General features: G+C 45.5%; 1 protein-coding gene across 3 annotated transcripts in view; it reads right to left on the reverse strand.

The window, feature by feature from the left end:
• Positions 1–25,229, reverse strand: part of CHID1 (chitinase domain containing 1) — a 1,285,476-nt gene that overhangs the window by 1,116,019 nt on the left and 144,228 nt on the right. For all 3 annotated transcript variants that reach the window (XM_069223131.1, XM_069223132.1, XM_069223133.1), the window contains 2 exons: positions 8,168–8,212; positions 6,291–6,397 (listed from right to left, as the gene is read on the reverse strand). In XM_069223131.1, the coding sequence (XP_069079232.1) occupies positions 6,291–6,397; positions 8,168–8,212 (152 nt within the window). The remainder of the gene's footprint in view (positions 1–6,290; positions 6,398–8,167; positions 8,213–25,229) is intronic.

Raw genomic sequence — 25,229 nt, forward strand, 5'->3', positions numbered from 1 at the left:
CTCATGAGAAGAAGAACTCCCATGTCAAAGGACAATGTAGGTTGGCTCAAGGCTGCCAAGAGAGTAGAATGGTGTCCTGAGGAAGTGAGGATGAATATTGAAAAGGCTCAGGGTAAATATAAAAAGTACTGTGATGACGTCCATAAGAGTAAGGAGTTTAAGTTATGTGTTGGCAACGTTGTGAGAGTTAAAAGCAATAAATACACAGGAACATGTCAAAGTAAATTTCCTTCTCCCTTGAGGGTGGTAGCAGTGTACAATAATTCAGTGAGGCTAAGTGATGGCAAGGTATAGCATGTGTCTGCATTGTCAATGTGTAAGGGTACCAGAGTAGACATGGAAAAAGAGAATAGCATTCAGAAAGGTTATAAATGTAAAGTATGGTTGGAAGAAAAAGATGAGAGGAGAGAACACCAATATCAATGTCAACATAGAGTTGATTCTAGGAGTCCTAGCAATGCTGACAACATTCCAGCAACATTGTCATCTAACAGTTCCAGTGGCTCTGAGGGGGTTCCTGGTAGGAGTGAAAGGTCGAGTAAATCTGGCAGGAGAATTTTGAAACCAAAAAGATTTGATGACTATTATTCTTAGAAATAGTTTACACTAAATATGTTTAATGGTTTATTACTTATAGAAATAATGTACATGTAAATATTATCTGTTATGTTTTTTTGTTTTGTTCCCATTGTCTTCCATTGTAAAGAGGGAAGATATGTAGTGAATGTAGAGAATGTAGTTGTCACCGTTTTCGAATGCCTCATTCTCGTGATGTCTCATGCTCTTGTTGGTGACATAGAGGCATTCGAGAACGTCAACAGAGAAGAAACGGTTGGTGAGACTGATGGCTGTGCCTGCACGTCTCCTTTGTACGCTGAAGTTCTCTTATAAAATAAAGCATTCATTATAATCCTCAGTAGCGCTGATTGCAGTATCATTACACAAGTCCCGAAGGACAGAACGGACCAAATGCCCATCACGTCACACCTGACTGTGCACGTAGTAATTCTTGGCAAATGTGTGCAGCAATGCCCACGAACACACCGAGGACTGGAACTGCTCAAGCAAGGGCACTGATCTGCACTTTAGCTCTGGTGGAATGCGCTCTGAAGCCCTCAAGGGGTTGTTTCTTGGCCACTGTGTAGAAGATTTTTCTCTAGAGCACCATACACCTGGAGAAGGTTTTCCTGTGGACTCTCTCATTTATTCATACCCACTAATCCAATAAAGAGTTGATTGCCCACCCAGAAATCTTTGGTACAATCATTGTAGATTGACAATGCTCTTTTTGGATCCAGGCGGTGGCATTTCTCTTGGCAGGATGAGGGAGGGGGGCGAGGAAAGTAGGCAGTGTGATCTTTTGGCTGAGATGAAAGGGCGTGAGCACTTTGGGTAAGTACGAGAGGCAGATCCTAAGGACCAGTTTATACAGGAAAAAAGGAGGTGCGGAGGATTAACAGAAAGTGCCAACAATTTGCTAACCATCTTGGCAGATCTTATAGCCTCAAGGAAAAATGTTGTGATGGTGATCAGTCTCAGAGGGCAGCTGTCATGGGCACAAATAATGAACTAAATTAAGATCCCATTGGGGTATAATGAAAGGTGTAAGAGGAAACAGGCTGCATACCTTTCAAAATACGAGTCACAAGGGTGACGAACATGGAGGGTTGATCTGGCAACCGCAAGAACACCAAGATGGTTACCTGGCAAGGGTTAAGGCAAACAAAAGGACTTCAGCTAAGGGTGCAGACAGGATCAACGGATTTAGCAGCACACCATGCCACAAATTTGTCCCATCGACAGGCATATACCATTCTCATGGAGAGACGACTGGCTGCCAGAATGATATCACACACTTCAGAAGGGAGGTCAAATACTCTCATCTATCGATGTTTAATCTCTATCTATGTAAATGAAGAGTGTGCGGGACCCTGCCTTCTTGCTGCAACAGCAGATCGTCCCACAGGGCAGCCTGATGGGAGGAATGATGCTCATGCTTAGGAGTTAGGGATATGAGACTCTCCTTGCCCAATCCGTAGCCACCAAAATGACTTGGACTCCGCTGTTCCTGGTCTTCTGGAGAGCGCTGGGCAGAAGTGGTATCGGTGGAAAGGAGTGTAAGAGTCCCGAGTTCCACTCGAGATTAAATGTGTCTCTGAGTGAGAGCTGCCTAGGAAACTCCATCGCGCAGAAGTGCTCACATTGTGCGCTCAGCAGTGTTAAATAGATCTAACCAAGGTTCTCCTCAAACTCTGAAGAAATCTTGCACCACTTCTGGATGGAGATGCCATTCATGATACATGAGGCATCAATGGCTTAGTATGTCTGCTTTGGCATTCAGAGAACCCGCCAGATGTTGAGCCACCAGGAAAATGCCCTAATGTTCCAGCCATGCCCAGAGACACGGTGCTTCTTCACACAGGTCCACGACCCGACCCAACCCAGTTTGTTGCAATATCACATGGGGGTAGCTTTGTTGACAAACACCTGAACCAGCCTTGCCTTGATGGATGGTAGAAAGATTTTCAATGCCCGGCAAATCTCTCTCATTTTAAACAGGTTGATGTGGAACTGAGACTCTGCCAGAGACCAGTGTCATCTGATCTCAACCTCTCCCAGTTAGACAAACCCAGAAGTGACACATCTCTCACTACTGTCAGCTCTGCGTGGGGAAGAAAAAGGATTCAGCTGCTGGACCAATCGCTGTCCGTGTGCCACCACTGCAGATCTTTTGCAGTGCTGTTCAAAATTTGGACCAGATCAGAGAGATTCCCCTGATGCTGTACCCAATGGGACTTAAGATTCCACTGCAGAGCCCGCATATGCCAATCGGCATGTTTTACAAGCAGGATGCAGGAGGCAATGTGACCCAACAGCCTCAGAGCCAGACTTACCGAAATCCAGGATGGAAGCTAAAACATCAGAATCATAGCCCGAATATCTTATACTCGCTGTTCCGGAGGATAGACTCAAAACTGCACTGTATCCAGAACAACTCAGATGAAAGAGAGAGAGTGAGAGAGAGTCAGGTGTGACTTCAGCACATTGATAGTGAACCCCAGTAAATGCAGGCAGTCCGTCATAGTCTGCAGGCGGGAAGCGACTGCCAGGGGTGTGCCCGGTCATTAACAATCAGTGATTGAGGTCAGGGAAGACTGGAATCCCTGACTTCCTCAGATGTGCTGTAACCACTGCCATCAGTTTAGTGAACACTCACTTGGCGCTGGTAAGGCCAAAGGGGAACACAGTAAACTGATAATACTCCTGGCCTATCATGAACCGTAGGTAATGCATGTTGGCAGACTGGACAGGGATATGGAAGTAGGTGTCCTTCAAGTCCAATGTTACCATCCAGTCTCCTTGGTCAATGGCAGACAGAACCGGAGCCTAAGACAGGATCTTGAACTTCTCCATTTTTAGGAAGTAGTTATGAGGACATAGGTCTAGGATTGGACAGAGGCCTTCACTCTTTTTAGGCACCAGAAAGTAATGGGAACAGCAAAAACGACCTACTTCTGATGCCAGCACCCTCTTAATGGCTCCTGTGGTTTGAAGAGCCAGCACTTCCAGTTGCAACAGCGAAAGGTGGTGCACTCTCAGTCCATCGTGGGACTTTTTCAGAGGTCTGCTAAAATGGTAGGGCATAGCACTGCTTAACAATCTTAAGCACCCATTGGTCCAAAGTAATCCACTGCCACTGGGGCAGGTGGTGCCAAATTCTGCCCCCAGCCAGGTGCCGATGATGGTGTGAGGGCATATTAAAGAGGCTTTTGGAGGGGTGGTTGGGTAACCCTCTGGTCTTGGTTTCCACAAGGCTTGTAGGAGCGCATCCACCAAGGGACTGAGGCGTCTGCTGGCCATGGTTATTAGGGGGGAAAGGGAGTTGCTGGTATCCCCTACTGCTGTGCGTTATGGTGAGCCCCAATGATCTAACAGTGGCCCTACTATCCTAGTGTATATGCTGAAGTGCCATATCCAACTTGTCGCCAAAGAGAGGAGTGCCATCAAAGGGCATGTGCATAAGGAAATGACTGACTAAGGAAAAGCCAGTTGTCCTTAGTCAGACCTGATGTGAAAGCACTGTCATGGAAGAAATGGCCCGGACCAGTGAGTGCATATGCAATCCGCATTTGAATATACACTTTGCTGCATTACTTCCATCAGCAATAGCCTAGGAAAGTATGTCTCAGGCCTTTTCCCGAAACCATAGGCAGCACTTGCACATCTGTATCTCATACAGTATGAGAGTAGCGGCCCAATAAGCACACAGTGTTCACAGATCACAATGTAAGGCTAGGAGAAGAGAAAATACTCTTGCCAAAGATATCTAGGCTTTTGGATTCTCTATCCAGTGGTGTGGTAGGAAACGCACCGGGATTGATTTTGGAGGTGGAGGCCTGTACTACAAGGCTCTCAGGGGTAGGCTGCTGGGTAAGGAAAGCTGGATCCCCAGGAGCAGGGTGATGGAAGAAAGTCCTGTGCACAGGGGTAACTGTAGGATTTTGCCCTGCCCCTGAGTAGAACATCAGTGAGGGCTTCATTGAAGGGAAGTAGGGGTTCTGAGAGGGACACCCCGGGTTGAAGCACCTCTGTCTAGACATTGGTTTTGCCCTCAACTGTGGGCAGCAGAAGGTCCTGGACCTCAGCTGCCTTCCAGAACACCATTGTAAAGGAAGCCTTGCCACTAAAGCCACTGTCGGAGGAGAGAGGAGGCCCGTGTCATCAGCCAGGTCCTCACACCAGCTGTCATCAGCCATGGACTCTGCTAGGGTGTCAGAACAGCCATAGGGATCTTCAGATCCCATCTATTCATGTTCCTCAGAGCGTCTTTCAAGAAAATAGGGCTCCATCTCTAATTCAGGCAATGTGGGCCTGGTCAGCACTGGAACTGACGTACACCAATGCCAGTCCGGCTCTGTATTAGAGTGAGGGATCACGATTGGTTTGGTGCCGACAACACCCATTGGCAGTGACAGTAACAGGGCAACTGGAACGGTCCCTAGAGGAAGTCACAAAGTCGCTGCCAGGGCCGATCGAGATCCTAAGGGCACAGTGGCACCAAAGGCGGACTAGAGGGCGGCATTCTAGTCGAAGTCGCTCCCGAACTCATGGGGCCTGACAGTGCTCCAGAGGGTTCTGGCCAACCAAAAATGAGGTTCATGGCCCCATAAAACTGTCTAAGTTGGGTGGGGGTCACTCTGCCTCCAGAAACTCTGGGAATCACAGAGCACACCCACAATATGGGCTAGGCTCCACAGGGCCAGGTGCGGTCTCCTGGGAGTGGGGCCTGGACTTGTGGCATAGTCCCTGCTCCTCATTTGATGAATGGGACTGGCATGAAAAAGTCAAAGAACTCTTTGACTTTTTGGACTTGTGGAACTTACCTGATGTTGTCCAGGTTTGCGACAATGACTGGCGCAAGCGAATCCAAGAGCGGTCCCAGGACGTCCCTCGTGAACATGATCTGGAGCAGTGCAAAGTTGTGTGGTGAGCCGCAAGATGATTCATGGCCTGCTCATGGATGGCTTTTGAATTCATAGTCCTGCAATCCGGGCAGGACTTGGGAGTCATAGTCCCATCCAAGCACCACAGACACATTAAATGGGGGTCTGTCACAGATATTTGCCTGTGACATGCAACACAGGACTTGAAACCGGTTGGTTTCTTCGGAGACAAACTCCAAAAAACAGATACAAAAACCACATTGATAGAAGTTGACAAACAGTCCAAAAATTCAGACATAAAACGACTGAGGAGAGCTCATCAAAAAACGTCGAGATCCATTCTGATACCTGGGGAATATCATAAGGTAAGGAAATCTGCTGCTATAAGTCTCCATCAGGTACATTTTGTTTCCAGAACTGTAAAATGCATGATGTAATCACTCCATATGCCACAGGTAATACTGTAAAGTGAAACAATCCGCAGCTGCCCAGCTACAGAGATGTAGGATTACACAGAAAAACAACAGACACTGCAGATAATGAGGTCATTCCCAGATGATTGGCCAAATGCCGGTCTCAGACTGATAAAGTGCTGTTATATTGAAAGCAAAATTGAACATATCCTTTACCTGAACTGGCATACGTAGACGTGTAATTACACACAACTAAACCAATACCAGAATTCAGGACAGGTTCTGATACAGGCACAGGATGGCAAAGTCAGCTAGTGACTCAAAAGGTATGGATGGGCCAACTAACACACATTTCTTTAAGCAATGAAGCAGTATACAAACAAGCAGCACAATGTATCCATTACATGAATCAAGTGAATAAAGATGGTCTTACCTTTGCTACTTTCACCATTGTGCTGCCAAGCTCCTCAATTTCATCCTCACTACCAAAGACACTTTCAAAATCTTTGTAGGACCACCCATCAAACAGAATGCGAGGCACTGGCATAATGAGAAATAAACAATTATTACTAGTCATGTCCACTGCACCTCTCAGCCCCTGTGATCTGAATGACAAACCTTTGAGAGATTATCTGTATTTAAACATACCCTCGAATATACATGACAAGCATAGAAAACTAGGTAAAGAGACGTTCAATATGTTATGCATGCCTAGGCAATATTGTAGCTTTTAGAATGGCTCTTGCATTCTGTATGTCAGGTGCAGGCACCCTGTTACCCAAAGAATGAGTCTCTCATTCTATGCAACAAGCATAGAAAGGTTTGCAGCTCCTAGAATTAGTTAGATTACAAGCATATGAAGCCATGAAGCCCTTGACACGAGCCATGCATTCTTCATGATAAGCACAACCTACCCTGCAGTTTCATGGCTTGGCCTAGCATATTAAATTGAAAGCTCATGGAAAAAAGTGCTGCTTCCATGAGAACTCATCAGGTACTCTGGAAGACAAACATTAACAATACAACTTACCCATGGGATGCCTTGCAGTCCTTAGGACTGGCTGAATTACAAGTATAGTAGACTTGAGAAGACGTTTTGTCCCTATAAAATTGTGCCATCCATTACCGGGTAAATTACTTATCTTCTACATGCCGAAAAAACAAGCAATAGCTGCTTGGTGCACTTAAGGTGGCCACCCTGTATTGCCTGCTTGCTCTAACCGACCCAAGTACAGGGCACCTTGCAACTCAAGGGATGGCAATGCACTCTGACAAGAAACCATGGAAGTGACCATACTCCACATTATGAAGAGCAACAACAGAGCAGTTAGGGCCTGGTTTACAAGTGATAGGTCGCAAACCAAACAGATGTTTTAGCACACTGACTGGCTTGTGGCCCTAACTGCCTTTTGCTATACAACTGATGTACTAACCAGTCACATCACAAGCTGCCTGTTCACATGAAGGCACAAGAACTACTGCCTTATTCGTTTTTATGAGGTAGGTATCCTTTAAGGACTCACTGCAGATGGTTGCAAACGCAGGGATAGAGACCTGTGTGGACGGAGACCTGCAATGACAGCACTCCTCTATACAAGCATTCACATTCACTGAATGTCTTCATGTTTTTAAATGCAACCGCCGTCTCATACACGGTTAGGGGCTGCTTTCAAAACTTACAGTTGGAATTCAGAGACTCACATTAGAGGGCCCCTGACTACTGTCTTTCCCTCAATGCCAAACGCATACATCCGAAAGGTGAAAACCGTCCAATCAGATCAATGGTTTGAGACTGAAATTGTGTTTACAAACCATTGATACATTCCATTAGGTTTTGGTAGGAGGGCAATGCACTTTTCATGCCCCAACCTCCTATGACTGGCAGTCGTGGTAAGTCCTACAGTACGTCATTTGTTTTTGCAAATTGCAGGCTTTGCCATCACAAAAAGGCTTAGAGCAACAGACTCATAACGCCGGATGGAAGATGCATATTCTGAGAATGACAACTAGTGAGTTGTAGGCAAGACAAGATTTCTTTCTACAAAGGAAATCAGACTGTCTTTTCCCAAAAGTGCATGTGTCTATTTTTATGAAAGAGGTAAAAAATAATTTTCGCGTAACTCGTAAAAGCACAGAGCATGCTAATAACTTTACAAAGAGGCAACCGAAAGGTAAGCTTCACTAAGCAGTGTATGAGAAAGAAGGATTTAAAGGTAGCTTTACATTATGCCATTTTATCTCGGACACCTCTTTATAGGAAACTCAGAAATGAAAGCAAGAATGAAGCCAATCAAATTTAAAGTGACTCACCTATTTGAGTGTTTTTGGAATTTTTCTTGACATCCTTTATCCATCCTGAAAAAAAGAGAGAAAGAGATTACACTGTGAAAGAAATATTATATCTTGTTAGGACTGTAGCCCCATAAACACACACACAGGTACGAGGCAGGTGTTTAACAGTTGTAGAAGTCAGTACCCCTAAGCATGGAAGACATACAGTCTAAATAAAGTCAAAGACACAAGAATTCAAATACCACATTTTGAGTTTGTTTCTTATTTTGTTGCAGTCAATACAACAATCCCCTTTACTTCTGCAAAAACTAACTCAAAATCCCTGAGAAACATCCTAAACCCTAAGGCTGCTACTACATTCCTGCACGTGATATGAAGTAGGGTCCCTGTCAGTTGGCTTAAAGTAAAACATCTTAAAAAAAAGTCCTACGAAAAACGGCTACCGTTGACTGCGTCATAGTGATTTTTTTTAGGGGTGTCCCCTGTAGTAATCTCTCTTTGGGCTTCCAACCACGCCCATGTCACGTCAGTCACTTTCATTGGTTCGAGGACTTGCCTTTTAAAATCCGTTTGCTTGCATTTATGATAGGCATGCATACGTAATGCCTTTTCCGGTGTTTAGCCCACCTACACAGCACCGGTAAACTACTAAAAACATATGAGGGTCGATGTTTTCAGCTTGGTTTCCAAACTAATTTATCTGTTTGTTTTCCATGCAGCGCAATCTCATTGGGGTTTACATAGTGCGATTGCGCTGCGTTTTTGTTCTTTTAATTTGTGTGGCAAGAAAATTCTGATTAGGCGTTTACAACGCTAATAGCTCTAACTGGAGCAAATGCAAGACCCGTTGCATTGAAAATGCTTGTTTTTCCTGTAAGCCATGTTGCACAGCAGCCTGCAGGAGGAGGAGGCGGGACTGTGATGGGCGAAACAGAAGGGACGGTGGGTGGAAGGCACACAGGTTGGTGAAACAGAAAGGACAGTGGGAGGAGGGTGGATGGTAGTTGACAGAAGACGGAAATTGGGACACTAGACTGAGGTTTTGGCTTTATCCAAACATCAAAGGATGACTATTTCCAATTAGAATGTTAACTGTCAGCATTCTTGCAAAAAATGTGATTACAATTCTGCTTTCTAGTTAAAGAAGAAATTCAGGACACAGGATTAAGGAATCCTTCTACATTTAACCCCCATTCAGCATCATTACCCAGCAAGATTCATACATTTGAACATGCAGTTCTGAAAGCGGTTTTAAACCTTAGTCTTAAACCCATTTTCCAGAACATTTCAAAAGAGGAACGGGAAGCAGTACAGTCCCTTTCAAATGCTAGATGGCTCACCACTAACCAGCGGACAAAAGAGGCACTGTAGTGATTACGTCCTTTGATGCCTACAGAGATGAGTGCTTACAACTTCTTTCAGACCAGAGACGTTATAAGAGAATCAACAGTGATCTCACTACAATTCTTGATAAAAAAGATTAAGAGGCAGAGACTATAGACGGGATCACCAACAAAGAGGGTCTCTTTCTGAAGAAACAAAATCCAAACAAATCTATATTTCTACATCTTACCAAAAATCCATTAAAGGATAATACCAACTCCAGGGCACCCCTTAATCTCCGGCATTTACTTCATTCTAGAATGCTTATCTATTTTTTTTTATTCATTCCTTCACCCTCTGGAGTCAAACATACTTTCCTTCCTGAAGGCCACTTAAGATGTGTTTAACCGTCTCAAAAACATTGACTTAGAGGGGGAAGAGAATTTGCTGATCACTTTAGATGTAGAAGCTATCTACACAAGCGTACCGCAGGATGCAACTTTAGCTGTGGCTAATGAAGGGTTGAGGGCCTCCATCTATTACAGCTGTGAATATTACTATGGAATGTGCAAAATTGGTGTTTGTTAGACCTCGCATCCTGGACATGGCTCACTCCAACTTTTTGTCTTCTGACCTCCCGCTTTTCTGACTTCATTTTTGTTGGCTTTGGGATTCTGTGCACTTTACCACTGACAACCAGTGCTAATGTAGTGTCATTGAATCAGGATTCAGACCCCAGGAGGTGAGCATTAGGTACAGAGTGGGAGTGTCACTTTGAGGAAAGTGTGCCTATAAGCCTATATCGCACCATATCACAGAGTATGTATTATTTATGCTTTCATTAGAGGTAGTCAAACAAGGAGTGGCACCCGGGAGTCAACCTTGGTCCTGCAGAGGAGCCTAGGGGTAAGGCTCTGAAACATGTAGACTAGGAAGTCAGGTACATTACATCCCCCACTTCCACAGCCCCTTTTTAATCATACTGCTTCCAAGAGATCTATTAAATCATTGGAATTACTAGGAGATAGGTATTTTTTAACTCACCCAAGACCCTACCACTTCTATCCCTCCTATGATTCACATTGACAAGACTACATCAGTGTTCCCACATATCCTGTAGGTCATAGCACGCACCACTCCGTAGAGGTTCGGGAAGAAACCCAATGATGAAGCATGCACCAAGGGGTAACCCTGGTGGGTGAGGGTTTTTCTAACAGGAAAATCCTTCTTCCTATCTACCCTGTGGTAGTTCTTTTAGCTGGGCCTCTTTTGTAATATTTCAAAAGTTGGACATGTCCTGGTAGTGAAAAACAATTAAATTAACTTAACTACTGCAAGGTCTCTCTCCCATAGGTTAACATTGAGGTTACCATGAAACAACATTTAAGTGTAACTTCCAAATGGTCAAAGATCGAAATTTGGAGTTTGGTGTCACTGGAGTCACAATTTAAAAACACAGCTTATAGTGAAGTTGGATTTTAAATTGTAAGTCTGAAAATGCCACCCTTAGAAAGTTGACATTTTCCAACTTTAACCATTCTGTGCCTCTGCTTCTCTCTGAATACACTTCTGGAGTGGATGACAGCGGAGCTTTGTGCACTCCCTCTAGGTAGTCACACACAAAAGGAGCTTTGTGTGACATTTGCATCCGAATGGAACATCACCAGGGTTATGGGTCTTCCTGAGCTAGATGGGAGGGAGGAACTGACAAAACTGAATAGCGCTGTGCCTTTTCCCACACAAAGGGCTGCATAACTCACTGTAGAGTGACTGGAGCCAGGGGAGGAAGGGCAGGGGCCTTGTGCACTTCGAAGACCTCTCTTTGAAGTCTCCCAACTTCAAAGGCTCAACTGCGTATAAGTACTGGACCCCAAATCCCATCAAGTTAGTACACTTCAGGATCATAAGGACAATCTGCCAGGAAGAAGGACTGCTGTGCTGCCAAAAGGGACGGCCACTCTGCTCAACAGCATTGCTGTGTTGGCCTGCCGCCTCTTGACTGAGATTGAGAAGGACTCAACTTTGCTCTCTAAATCCTCCACAGAACCAAGTGACTACGAGGGCTTGCCTCCTGTACTGAAGTCTCAGGCCATCAAAGACTTCCCCTTAAATCTGCTGTGTTGCTGGACTGTGCCATCTGTGAGTCCTATCCTTGTCTAATGTGCCAATATAGTCCTGGGCTTTAGAAGTGGATTTTGAAGTTGTTTCTCTGCAAAAATCAATGCACTGAGCTGCTGCGTTGCTCGAAACTGACGCAGAGTCCTCCGACGCCAATGTAATGCTGATTTGATTCGACACAGGACCAGACTGCGAGGTCCAATGACAACGTAGCACCGATCGGAGGACATCCCTGAGCGGATCGACAATGAAGCATATCATACATCTCAATGGAGTTCTACGCCAAAGGCAGACCCGAAAGTGAGGCTCGACACCGATGCATCTACCCAGCTGCATGGATTGGAACTGATGCATTGCATTCGCATAACTTCTCAACATCGAGGCTTGCTCCAGAAAAAGTAATTTTTCAGTGGGCTCTGCGTGAGTTCTGTAGCTGGCCTGCACCCCAATACCGTCAGCCTGAACTTTGGATTTACCCAAGTCCAGCGCAACCCTAAGTAACCTTGTAGCGCTATTGACTCTAAAACACTACTTTGCAGTTTATTCTATAAATATACATATCTCAGGATCTACATATTTAATTTTTGTCGTTTTGGTCTCGTTTTACTCAGATAAATGATCTCTATCTTTCTAAACTTTTTGTGGTGTTCTTCACTGTGTTACTGTAATTTAAGTGTTGAACAAATACTTTACACATTGCCTCTTAAATATTTAGGATTTGTATCCGACTTACCCCAATTAGGATTGTGGTCCCTACTTGGACAGGGTGCATACCTCTGCCAACTACAGACCCAACATCTAATAGTGCTGAAAGAAAATTACTTTCAGTTTGAAAACAATCTATATTTCCAAATCGAGGACACTTCAATGGGAAGCACATTCGCTCCAAGTTTAGCATATCACTGTATCTACCACTTTGAAGAAACATTGATTTTTAACAACAATAACCCTTTCAAACAGGAGATATATTCTATGGCGGCAGCTCAGAGATGACATCCTGATAATCTGCCATGGACGCATTTTTAAAGTTGAACTATTTTTTGCCTGGATCAGCACTCTGGAACCTCACACATTCCAGAAATCAAATTGCATTTTTGGATCTCACAATCAAAGCTGAAAATAGTAAACCAAGCAGAAAAACATATCTCACAAAAACGGACTGAACATCCTTCTCAGATTAGACAGTCATCATCCTAAAGCTCCAAGACAGAATTTACCATACAGTGAATGTCAGCGTCTTCGTAGAAACTGTAACAACCTGGATGACTATGACAAACAAGCTGCTGAATTATCAGCCAAACTGTGCGAGAAGAGATATCCAAAGAAGATCATTCGCAGTACTAGGAAGAGGGTACAAACCAACACAGAATCACTGTTGGGAAGGTTTCCAAAACCACTAGCAAATTGGATAACGTGTGACCACCTTGACCCCATAATACAATGAGATAAAGAAGATCAATAATAAGAAATGGAACATCCTAAATACAGCCCAAATGGGCTTACCAGAAGCATTATTTGCATTTAAAAGATCTACGAATCTAAGAGACTAATTGGTACATACATAACTGTGGAAATCTACAACCTTAGAATCATTCACACCACTATGGGGACTTCCAAAGGTTAGGGGGTCAGTATCCTTGTAGAGATTGCAATACTTGTCACTTAACTGAAGTGACAAAAGAGATTGACCTAAATTTACCCCACAAATGGGAAATACGTGAACTGTAACACAAGTGTTAGAAATGAGGTCTCTAGTTGGCAGTGAGTTTACAACCTGCCCAAACAGGGACCCTCATTCTAGTCAGGGTAGGGGAGTCGCACACCTAAGACAACCCCTGCTCACCCCCTTGGTAGCTTGGCACTAGCAGTCAGGCTTATCTCAGAGGCACTGTGTAAAGTATTTGTAGAGACACATACAGTAACATAGTGAAAGCACCACAAAAGGACTCCACACCAGTTTAGAAAAATAGCCAATATTTATCTAAATCAAACAAGACCAAGACGATAAAAATCCAACATACACAAGAGAAGAAATCAATGTTTAAAGTAAAAAGAGTCTTAATTCATGGGTATCAATGGATGTGTTGTTTTAGCACAAAGTACCTGGTATACATAAAAAATAAAGCAGTAAGAGAGGAGATGCGTCACAAAAGCACATGATGCGTCGATTCTTTACACGCAAGTGAGGCAGTGTGTTGATTCTTTCCCCGACGCGTAGGCAATGCATCGATTATTTCCCCAGCAGGAGAACGATGCGTCGATTTCGGGACACGCAGCCTCCGGTCTTTGCGACAATGTTGAAGATTGGACGCCCAGGGTCAATGTGTGAAAAACTCCAATGCATTGTGCGAGGTGTCTGCGCTGAGAACAGGCTCTGCGTCAAATTTTCAGCCGCAGGAAAGGTGCTGTGCTGATTTGTCTGACACAAACACAACGGTGTGCGGATTTTCCCCCACAGGTTAACAGCTTCCACTTCTAAGGGTCATGATTTAGCACCACATAGCAAGTCAAGGCTCTCAGCAGATGAAGTCTTTGATGGCCCTGAGACTTCACAACAGGGTGCAAGCTCAGTTCAAGCCCCTGGAAAACCTTGGAAAGCAGGATGTAAAAGGAAAAGTCCAGTCCTTTCACAACCAGGGCAGAAGCAGCAGCAGCCGGCCATAACAGCAAAGCAACAGGCAGAGTGGCAGGTCCTCCTCAAGCAACCAGCTCTTGTTCCTGGCAGAATGTGCTGCATTGGAAGTGTTCTAAAATTGTGGGGTCAGCATTCCAGTACTTATACTCATTTCTGCCTTTGAAGTAGTCAAACTTCGAAGGAAAGCCTTTGTAGTGCACAAGACCCTGCCTCTTCCTTGCCCTGCCTCAGCCACACTCTAGGGAGTTGGAGACTGTATTGTGTGAGGTCAGGCACAGCACTTTTAAGTGCAGGTGTAGGCTCCCCCCTCCCACTCTAGCCCAGGAACATCCATCAGGATATGCGGGACACTCCTCAGCTCCCTTTGTGTCACTTTCTAGAGTGAATTCACAAACAGCCCAACTGTCAGTTTGACCCAGACGTAGAATCAGCAGCCAAGCACAGGCACAGAATGGTTAAGCAAGAAAATGCCCACTTTCTAAAAGTGCCATTTTCCAACTTACAATCTAAAAACTAACTTTACTAAAAGAAGTATTTTAAATTGAGAGTTCAGAGACCCCAAACTACACATCTCTATCTGCTCCCAATGGGAAACTGCACTCAAAAGATATTTCAAGGCAATCCCCATGTTAACCTACTAGAGAGATAGACCTTGCAATAGTGAAAACCGAATTTGGCAGTATTTCACTATCAGGACATGTAAAACACAGCAGTACATGCCCTACCTTTTAAATACACTGCACCCTGCCCATGGGGCTGCTTTGGGCCTACCTTAGGGGTGACGTACACGTAGTAAAAGGGAGGTTTTGGGCCTGACAAGTGGGTGCTCTAGCCACTTCGAACTGGCAGTTTAAAACTACACACACAGACACTGCAATGACAGGTCTGAGACATGTTTACAGGGCTACTCATGTGGGACGCACAATGAGTGCTGCAGGCCCACTAATAACATTTGATTTATAGCCCCTAGGCACCGCTAGTGCACCTTACTAGGGATTTTCCAGTACATCAAACATGCCAATCAAGGTGAAAACCAATCACCAACCCAATTTAGAGAGCACTTGCACTTTAGCACTTGTCAGCAGTGGCAAAGTGCCCAGAGTACTAAAAGCCAGCAAAAACAACAAGCCTCAGTCCAGATCACTTTCTTGGGCTACTTTCTGGAGGTCAACTCTGTCAAGGGGGCAACAATGGTGCCATACCCCTTGACAAACCTCCTGTAGTAGCCGCTGAGACCTAGGAAGACTCTCACCTCCGTCTGGGTTGTGGGGGGCTTCCAAGCCAGATTAGTGTACATTTTTGGTTGCAGGGGTGCCACCTGGTCACTTGTCACCTACTGTCCCAGATAAACCACAGATCCCTGCCCTATTTGCAATTACTGGCCTTAATAGTGAGGCCTGCCTTCTGCAGGGCCTTCAACATTTCACAGAGGTGCTTGCAGGTGTTCCCCCCAGCTGAAGCTGAACACTGCAATGCCATCTAGGTAGGCGGCGCTGAAATCCTTCAGCCCAGCCAAAACCTGGTTGACCAACCTCTAAAGGTTGGCAGGGGAATTTTTAATCCCAAAGGGAATAACCCTGAACTAGTAGTGCCCCCTGGGGTGGAAAACGCTGATCTCTTTTTTGGCTCATCCATCAAGGCAATCTGCTGTTTGACATTAAGTCAAATGTGCAGAGGAACATGGCAGCTCCTAGCCGATCTATGAGCTCATCAGCTCTGGAGATGGGGTACGCGTCAGTATTAGTGATGGCGTTGAGTCCATGGTAGTCCACACAGAACCCCAGTTCTGGGGTGGCACCGGGGCCAGCAGCTTTTGGGAGCAAAACCACTGAGCTGGCCCAAGGACTGCTGGAAAACTCAATTACCCTAACGCTTGCATCTTGGACATCTCATCCTTGATGCAGGCTCTGACCTTGTCAGTAACCCTGTAAATCTTCTGTTTTACAGGTGGACTGTCCACAGTGGGTACACAGATGAGTGACCCCAGGGGTGAAGGAGAACAAGGGGGCAAACTGTCCCAACATCTGGCAACAGTTCCTCTGATGCTCTGGGGTCATTGTTCGGGAGAGATTCACGCCCTCCACAGACCCATTTTTCTCCTGGACACACAAGAGATCAGGAAGAGGCTCACGCTCCTCCTCAACCACATCATCTGTTGCCAAGAGCATAGTCAGTTCAGACCGCTCAAGGTGAGGTTGGAGGCCGTTCACATATAGGACCCTCAAAGGGTTCCTGGGAGTCTGCAGGTTCACCAGATAGTTGGCATCACTGTTGCGCTTCACCACCTCAAAAGGCCCACTTCACTTGTCCTAGAGAGCACGAGGCTCCACTGTGGCCATGAGCCACACTTTCTGGCCATGATGAAATGCAACCAGAACGGAATTCTGCTCGTACCACCTTTTCATGTCCTCGTGGCTGACTTCTAGGTTCGCCTGAGCGAGTTTCCTGAAGCGTGGTTATTAAAGGCCAGCACATAGCTAAACATGTCCTGGAGGGGCTTACTGAAAGCTTTCTCCAAGCCCTCCTTCACCAGACTCAGAGGTCCCCTCACAGAGTGCCCATACAGCAGCTCAAAGGGGCTAAAACCAAGCCCCTTCTGTGGTACCTCTCTGTAAGCAAAGAGAAAGCATGGCAAGAGAAAGTCCCACTTACACCTCATGGGCTCCGACAGGTCCATTATCATGCCTTTCAGGGTACTGTTGACTCTCTCAACCAACCCATTTCTTTGGGGGCAGTAAAGAGTGGTGACCTATAAGTTCACCACTCCTTACTACCCCCAAGGAAACTACCCCCCACACTCCTTCCATAGAGACTTCATATATGTAGATATGAAGTTGGTACCCCGGTCGGACACCACCTCTTTGGGGAACCCCATGTGGGTAAAAATCCTCATCAGTGCCTGGCCCACCACATGGGCCATCACTGATCTCAGAGGAAAGGCCTCCGGGTACTGGGTGGCATGATCCACAATGACCAGGATAAACCTGTTGCCCATGGCTGTCTTGGGGTCCAGATGCCTCAAAATGTAAATTTCCACCCGCTCAAAAGGGGTGCTGACAACAGGGAATGGTTGGAGGGGAGCCTTGCACCCCTCTTGCCACTTGCCTGACAAGTCTGGCAAGACCTACAATTTACGTCAGAGTGCCTGCGCATTTGGGACCAGTAAAAGTGGATGACAAACCTTTCAAAGGATTTCTCCTGCCCCAAATGTACCGACAAAGGCACATCATGAGCCAACCCCAGTAGGAAGATTCTGAAGCATTTGAGTACCACCAGCACACAGGCAGCCCCAGGCTCAGCAACTTTAGATTCGCTATAGAGGAGGCCATCCTCCAAGCAAATCTAGTGTGATCCAGACTCCTTGCCAGATGCCTAGTCTGCAGCCTGAACCGCAGACCCTTAAGAGAAGGGCAGGAGTTCTGTGCCTCACAGAACTCTTCCCTGGTGGGAGCCCCTTCTTGCTGCCAATGTGTCAGCTCGGGCACCTCTCCCATTTCAGCCATTTGTTTCCCTGTAGGCTCCGGAACATCCCCCTCAGGTTCAGCCTCCTTCCGGACCCATGGTAACTTCTGGGCCCGGTTTCCCGCGCCCCTTCCCCTTACTTTTCCTGGCAGGAACCTGGGCCACTCTTTCAGGCTCCAGGACCCCTTGATCACCCTGATGGGCTGCCATAGAACGGGTGATCACACATGCCCACCCAAGCAGACCCAACAAATCCAAGTGTAACCCATGTTCCACCTCACTCCAAGAAGAGTCCTCCAGGTCATTGCCTAGTAGACAATCAACAGGCATGGATGGACTCATAGCTACCCTCAACAAACCTGAGACCCCACCCACTCAAGGGGAACTTGCGCCACCTTACACAGGTGCTCTGAGTTATCTACAGCAACTACTTGGTGAAACACATTGGGAACTACTTGCTATTCAAACAACAGGTGGCACCTGACAGGAGTCACACTGGCTCCTGTGTCTCTCAGAGCCTCCACCCTCTGTCCATTGATGGTCAACCACTGCCTGTACTTCTTAGTGTTCTCAGGCGAGAGGGTCCTCTGGACCATCTCACTGTCCCCTTGCGAGAGAAAGGTCGTCACAGCTGCCTCCCACCCCTCTCCTGGAACCAACTTCTCCCCAAGCTCTACACTGGCCATCCCTGTGACTGAGCACCAGAGGGTGCCGCTGTCCACTTGGGATATATGGGGTCCCCCCCCTCATGTGACCTACCTGATCACATGCAAAACATTTGTGAGGACACTTCTCTTCAGGTTTCCCTGTAGAGATCCATGGTTTCTTGTTACCTGGGGACTGGGAATCCTTACCCTGGGAACTAGGTTGGGGCCCTTCAGAGAACTCTCCCTGTTTATCCTTACCCCCCACTTTTTCTGATGGGGACCCAGCCCACCCTTGGCTGAGCCCCCCCCAAATACCTCTTTTGGACCCTGGTGCTCTCCCACTGGTTTGCTTCCTGGGCAAGCTTCCTGGAGTCAGCCAGCATGCTGTAAATTAGGTGCTGGCGCTGCTCTGGAAAACAAAGACTATACAAGTGCTCCCATGCAATCAAATTGTACAGCCCCTTGTAAGTCGTTACCTTTCTGCCCTTCACCCAACCATCCAGTGCCCTGCAAAAAGAATCAACACATTCTAACCAAGTTTGAGGATTCCTTTTCTTGTAAGACCTGAACTTCTCTTTGTACTACGGTGGAGTGAGACCATATCTAGTGAGTAGGACGTCCTTCATGATAGAGTATGAGAGTACTCAGGATCCCCTAGGGCTGTTAAGATGTCCCTCCCCTCTACCGCAAAGTGCTTCCACAGGCCCGCCCCAGTGTACTTCAAGGACCAGGTTCATGTGAAGACCTGACTCATACCCCTTAAACCACAAGTGTATGTCATCCTCCCTCTTGTAATCTTTTTCTAGGTCTTTGGGGATGTGCACCCTTTTTTCAGGCTGTGCTGGGGTACTGCTGCCACCATCTGTGCTGGACCTGCCGTTCAGATCCAGCTCCTTTAAACTCAATTCTTGTGCTAAGATCAGTTTCTTCTCTTCCATGACAAGTCTGTCTTTTCCCTCTTCCCTTTTGATTTTAGCCAACTGCAGCTCCCTCTTATGCAGGAGTCTGAGCTTCTCCATCTCCAATTGGTGCCTCCCGAGTTCCCTCCTCTCCTCCAGTTCCTCCTGGGTCAGGCCTTTGGATGAAACAATGCTGCTTGCACTGGAGGCCCTCACTCCAGACAGGTAAGGGTTATTCAACACAACATCATGTAAGCTCTGCATCTCCTCATCCACAAAAGCATCCTCCTCTGCCGTGTGCTCCTCAGCCTCTTTTGCTGCCAACCAGGTCATCAGCGCCTTTTGCAGCTCTTCTTTCCTAGCAGAGCTTTTGATTGGACATCTTAATTCCCTACAAAACTGCTCCTCCAGTATCTCCAACTCAAGCACCACATTTGTAGCAGCCGCTGATGTATCCCCAGACTAAGACATGCTTGTGGGTAAGGTTTAACAAAGGTGCAGAATTCCAGAAGGGAAGGAAAATCAAAGAAAAAGGAAACACAAACATCAAACAAAAATCCAAGAGAAAAAAATTGTATGTGGTAGCGTAATGGTCAATAAAACAGTAGTGTGCACCAATCACTGTATGGGGCCTCTGGTTGGCAGTCAGTTTGCACCCTGTCCAAGCAGTGACCCTCACCCTAGTTAGGGTAATGGAGATACAGACCTAGGATAACCCCTGCTCACCCCCTTGGCACAAGCAGTCAGGCTTATCTCAAAGGCAATGTGTAAAGCATTTGTACAATTACACAGAGTAACACAATGAAAACACCACAAAAGCACTCAAAACCAATTTAGAAAATTAGCCACTATTTATCTGATTAAAACAAGACGAAACCAACACAAATCCAACATACACAAGCCAACTTATGAATTTTCAAAGATTCAACTTCAATATACCACTTAGAAACACAAATGCTTCAATTTGGTGTTATCATGGCATTGTGACGGAGTCGTTCCCAACAATCTGACGCCAATGACAGCGAAGAGCAAAGAGAACCCTCCATAAGAGCCTGGTGGGTATTGCAGCGCACCCTAACGAGAAGCACGGCCTGATGATGAAGCATGCTACTTTGGTGGGTGAGGGCCTGTGCATCCTAAAAAGGATGCCTTCAGTGTCAGACCTGTAATACAAAACACCAGTGTTCCAGGGAACAGCACACACATTTTGGAGGATTCAGTTTGTTTGGGGTTTGAAATACAACAGACAGCATTGGGAAGGTGGTGGCATGAGAAATCTGTTTTATTGAAAGTTAAGAAATATGTTTATTATAGGAAAATATTCGATATTGACATAACCTCCGACCATCTTTATCACTGTGATTTTTTTAATGAGAAATCCTTGTATTTAAGTAGGCTATTTGGACATGATAAACAAGTCTGACTGCTGTTTTCTCAAATTAAAACAAACTGACTCTTAACAGTAGGTTCACTGTAGCCTGTCCTTACGTAAGAAATAACAGAAGCCGTGGCTGAACCCAGCCGTGCCAGACCAGCCACCCGGGTCTAGTGATGTATTCTGGTCAAGGAGTGACGAATTTCAAGGTCACCACGGCCGTGGACTCAGGAGGTGCTCAATTGTTTTTCTTCTAGCCAAGACTGCACGTTAAGTCACTTCACATTAGACGGCTGACATCGTCTATCAAGAAGGCTTAATAATGCACATATCTGTGTTTCACCTGTAGAACACCAGTTTGAATGTACAGTGGGAGAAGGGTGTGGGAGAGGGGTAAACGCAACTGATAGCGGGAGGAGGCTGGGAGGGTAGGGGAAACACAACGGATAGCAGGAGGAAGGTTGGGGAAACCCAACGGACAGTGGGAGGAGGGCTGGGGTGAGGCAGAGGGACAATTTACACATGCACTCTATAATAATGCGTGTGCAAAAGTAAAAAAAAAAAAAAAAGCAATAAATAAAGAGAAGCTGCAGGAGTCTGCGGCCAGTGGAAGGAAAATGGCTGCAGATAGGAAGTTGTACTTGGGCCATGCTCCACGGCTGGGACACACAGAGAAGCCCCAGGATGAAGCAGAAGAGGAGGCTCTGACCAATAAGAAGCAAGGAAACAACAGAGACATTGAAGCAAACTAATGGTAAATAATAGGCAGGCTCTAAGCCCATTTTAGGAATTTTTTTTGTTTACAAGATATTTCCGAAGCACTATGCAGGCGAAACCTAAAAAGGAATTTCGCCAATTGGAAAAGAAAGGTATTCATGTTCGTATGTAACTTTAGTAACGTTTGATAATGAAATGCCAGTAAATTGGCCACTGCTGTCACATTGGGTGGGCATTTTAACAGAAAGAAAACTACAGCATTAATTAACACCTAGCACAAGATCAGACACTAATCAGTCTCATATGACAGGGTCACTATTAGAAACTTTGCAACTAGAGTAGAATGGTTCACTCCACAGTGCCTGTTCCTTTTTAGTCAAAGCAGTCACTTTTTTGTGTGTCCTGTTCAACAATTTGGCAAAAACACAACTCTTTTGTTGCTATGGAATATCAACTGTTTTTCTGTGCACGACCATTGGACCTTCATTCACGCAGTTTATTTCATTAGTACCACAAGTAACATTTGTCTGCATCATTTCCACACCCATTCACCCTAATGGTAATTTGGACTAACTTACATATCCTCAAATACTACAAGACACATGTCTGGCTGACATCACCCAGTCCTTTGGGATGTCATTTTGACTTTGGTGGTCAATTTCTCTGACCGCCAAAGTCAAACCCGCCACTAGACCGCCATACTACGTGACTGCTGGCAGCCTTCCGTCATCCACCATCTTTGTGGTGGAAAGTCGCCTGCGTTTGTGCTGGTGGTGGGCGGTGCAGAGGTAGGTGCATCGCCAGCACTGCCACGGCAGCAGGACTCCACCCGCCGTAATACAGCTTGTCGGAGTCCTGCTGGCGTGGTGGTGCTGGCAATGAAAGACCGCCAGGACCCATCCCCTCCTTGACGGAGAACGTAAGTGGGTGTCCGAAAGTGGGGGAGGGGACAGGCGTGTGTGGGTGTGTGTGTGTGTGTGTGTGTCCGTGCCTGGGGCGGGGGGGATGGTGGGAGGGGTGGTGAACGTGTGTGTAAGTGTGCATGTATGGTGGTGTCTGTGTGGATGAATGTGAGTGAGTGGAGGTGTCTGTGTGGATGAATATGAGTGAGTGGGGGTGTCTGTGTTGATGAATGACTGAGTGGGGGTGTCTGTGTTGATGAATGACTGAGTGGGAATGTCTGAGTGCATGTATGTGTATGCTGAATGGGTGTGTATGTGAATGTGTGTGTGTGTGTGTGTGTGTGTGTGTGTGTGTGTGTGTGTGTGTGTGTGTGTGTGTGTGTGGATGGGAGGGGGGATGTGTGCATGTATCCAGACATGTTTGCATGTGTGTGCCGGCGACAGAGATGTCGAGTCCCATCGCCGGATGTGTGACCGCCAGGGTTTTCATGACAGGGTGACCGCCACGGAAAGCCTGGTCATTTGCATACTGCGTAATCCGGCCAAAAGGCTGAGGCCTGCGGCTGGGGTGGAGGTGCTCCCCGCCAGCCGTGGAGGTGCGACTGCACTGGCGGGCCCCAGCAGGGATGTAGCCCAACAACTCTTAATGTGGCGGTCCTTACCACCGGCTCTGTGGTGGTAGGACAGCCACGGCGAAGCTGACGGTCTCATAACCGCCAGTCTCGTAATGAGGCCCATGATGTGTGACAAAGTATTTACTAGGTGTGGTTCTCTCCACTAGTCCTGAGGAGGCCCAGAGTTGTACAGGCCGAAACGTGTCAACTGCATATTTTTGAGAGGTTGCAACCAATGTTGAATTGCGCCTTTAAGAACTTTATACCATAGGCCTTTCCATATTTTCCTTTCAAAATAAGGATGTTGTAGGTCTGGGACTTACTTTGCAACCATCTCTTACATGTGGATCTTCTGCATAATTGTTAATCGACACCACATGGCTCCTTGAATAAGGAGAGGACTGTTGGACTAAGGATTGTTGTTCTATGTTTATTGTTCAGTGTTTTATGTTTTAAGTGTTTTTCGTATGAGAGACACTAACCGGAAGGTCAGGAAATGTTTACTTTTGTTGATGTATACAAAAATGACTGCTGTAATCAGAACAGTTGCCTTAGTTGGCGGGATGTGGTAAGATGTTTTGATTAAAAAGCAATTAAATTGCATGCTCAATGATTGAGTTACAGCATTATTGATAGAACTTATGAGTGTATTTTTTCCTACTATTTGACCACTCTTTTTCAGATATTAAAGTCTCTGCCCTGAAGCAGGGCTTGCCCCAGGTTTTCTGGTCTCTAAATGCAGAAGCGAAGCAGTGGCATGGCAGATCTGCAAGACATTCCGCATCTGCTAATATGACATAAAAAAAAGCTGTGTCGGAAACCAAAATGTCTCTAGTCACGTGCAGAATATCACTTTTTTCAAGACACCACAAAATCCCTTGACAGCTTTCCATCTCTCAATGTCAGAGACGCATTTCAGTATAATTGGAAAATTAATATACAAAAACCACTAAGAATCAAGGCTTGATATTTTTCCCCGCACATAAAAAATAATGCATTATGCTATGATGGTATAACATTTTCAAAGTCCTACTAACATCTTATCCCGATAACAGTTTCACCCGCAAGGAGGACACACTTATTTCAATTGAAAAACGGTCCAACCATCATGTCAAACTTTACATTACTTCTCAGATAATTTTAGATATGTTACAGTTCTGACAATCGCCCTCAACGTGTAAAAATAATGCTTTGCAATCAAAAGAAGGAAAACATCCTTCAACAAAAAATTCAAAGTGTGTGAAACAGGTCTAGGGGAAAAGGGTGGTGGGAGGGAAGGACTCTTCAGGAGTGGATTAGATGTCAATTTTCCAGTCTGACCAACAGATGATGCTGGCCAATGTAACAGAAATGGGGGAACTATCAAGATTAAGAGAGAAGATTATTTTACATTTAAAAAAAGTGCTTGGACAGTGAGGATCCAAAAGCACAGACCCTTGAGGAGATTCCCTGGATGCACTCTGGCTTGTTTTCGGGAGGGGAATGTTGGCTGTTCTCATGAACTACAGGATAACTATCAAATTGTTTCATAATATTGAGGACAATAACAGGTCTTAAGTATTATTGGACCTCTCTAGATGTATTTATGTATTAACACAGGCAAGGGGTGTGATGCACTGTGCAGTCTCATTTCACATGCAGAAGCACGGCAAGACTCATAGAAGGGGCTCAGATTGAAGTTTTTCTAAAATGAAAGCCTAGCCTAAAAGATTATGATATAATTTGACTTCCAAATTTCTATTCACATATTTTAAATTGGCCACTGTATGCCTAGATTCTCCGGTCGTTGTTGTTTCTCCTTAATGATGCTAGCAAAATGTTTTTATGAGATCTTTTAGACATTACAAAAGTGACACAGCACATAAAATCTTTGAGCTGTGCCCCCTATTTTTCTTTTTTAATGCAAATCATATTCCCAGACCAATAACAACTGAAAATGTTTTAGTGACTTCAGCTAACAATATGGTGTGGTTTGTAGACACGTGATAGTGCCAGTTAGGCGATTATCAGGAACAGACATGAAAAATTAGCACAGGTCCCACTTTGTTCAAATGCTACACAAAATAGCAATTTAAGATTGTAGCAGTTTAAAGGCACTGAATACAAATGTGCTATTGTCTCAAAATGATGGGCCATTAGCCCGTGTAACACCAAATTTGTTTTAATATTCCTACATTTTGAGCTGTTGCTTTAGTTAAAAATTCACCATTTATAAAACTTCTAAGGGGTGCTGAATGCAAAGACTGGATGGAAACAAAATCTGAGTAATGTAGGTAAGGGACTGCACAAAGTACTCTAATGTTATATGAGGGATCAAATTGTACTCCATTTAGAAATCTGGGCCTATATCATCCTTTTCCAGAGTTAATAACGCCTCATAGTACATTT

Source organism: Pleurodeles waltl, chromosome 3_1 (assembly GCF_031143425.1).
Source record: "Pleurodeles waltl isolate 20211129_DDA chromosome 3_1, aPleWal1.hap1.20221129, whole genome shotgun sequence".
Lineage (NCBI taxonomy): Eukaryota > Metazoa > Chordata > Amphibia > Caudata > Salamandridae > Pleurodeles > Pleurodeles waltl.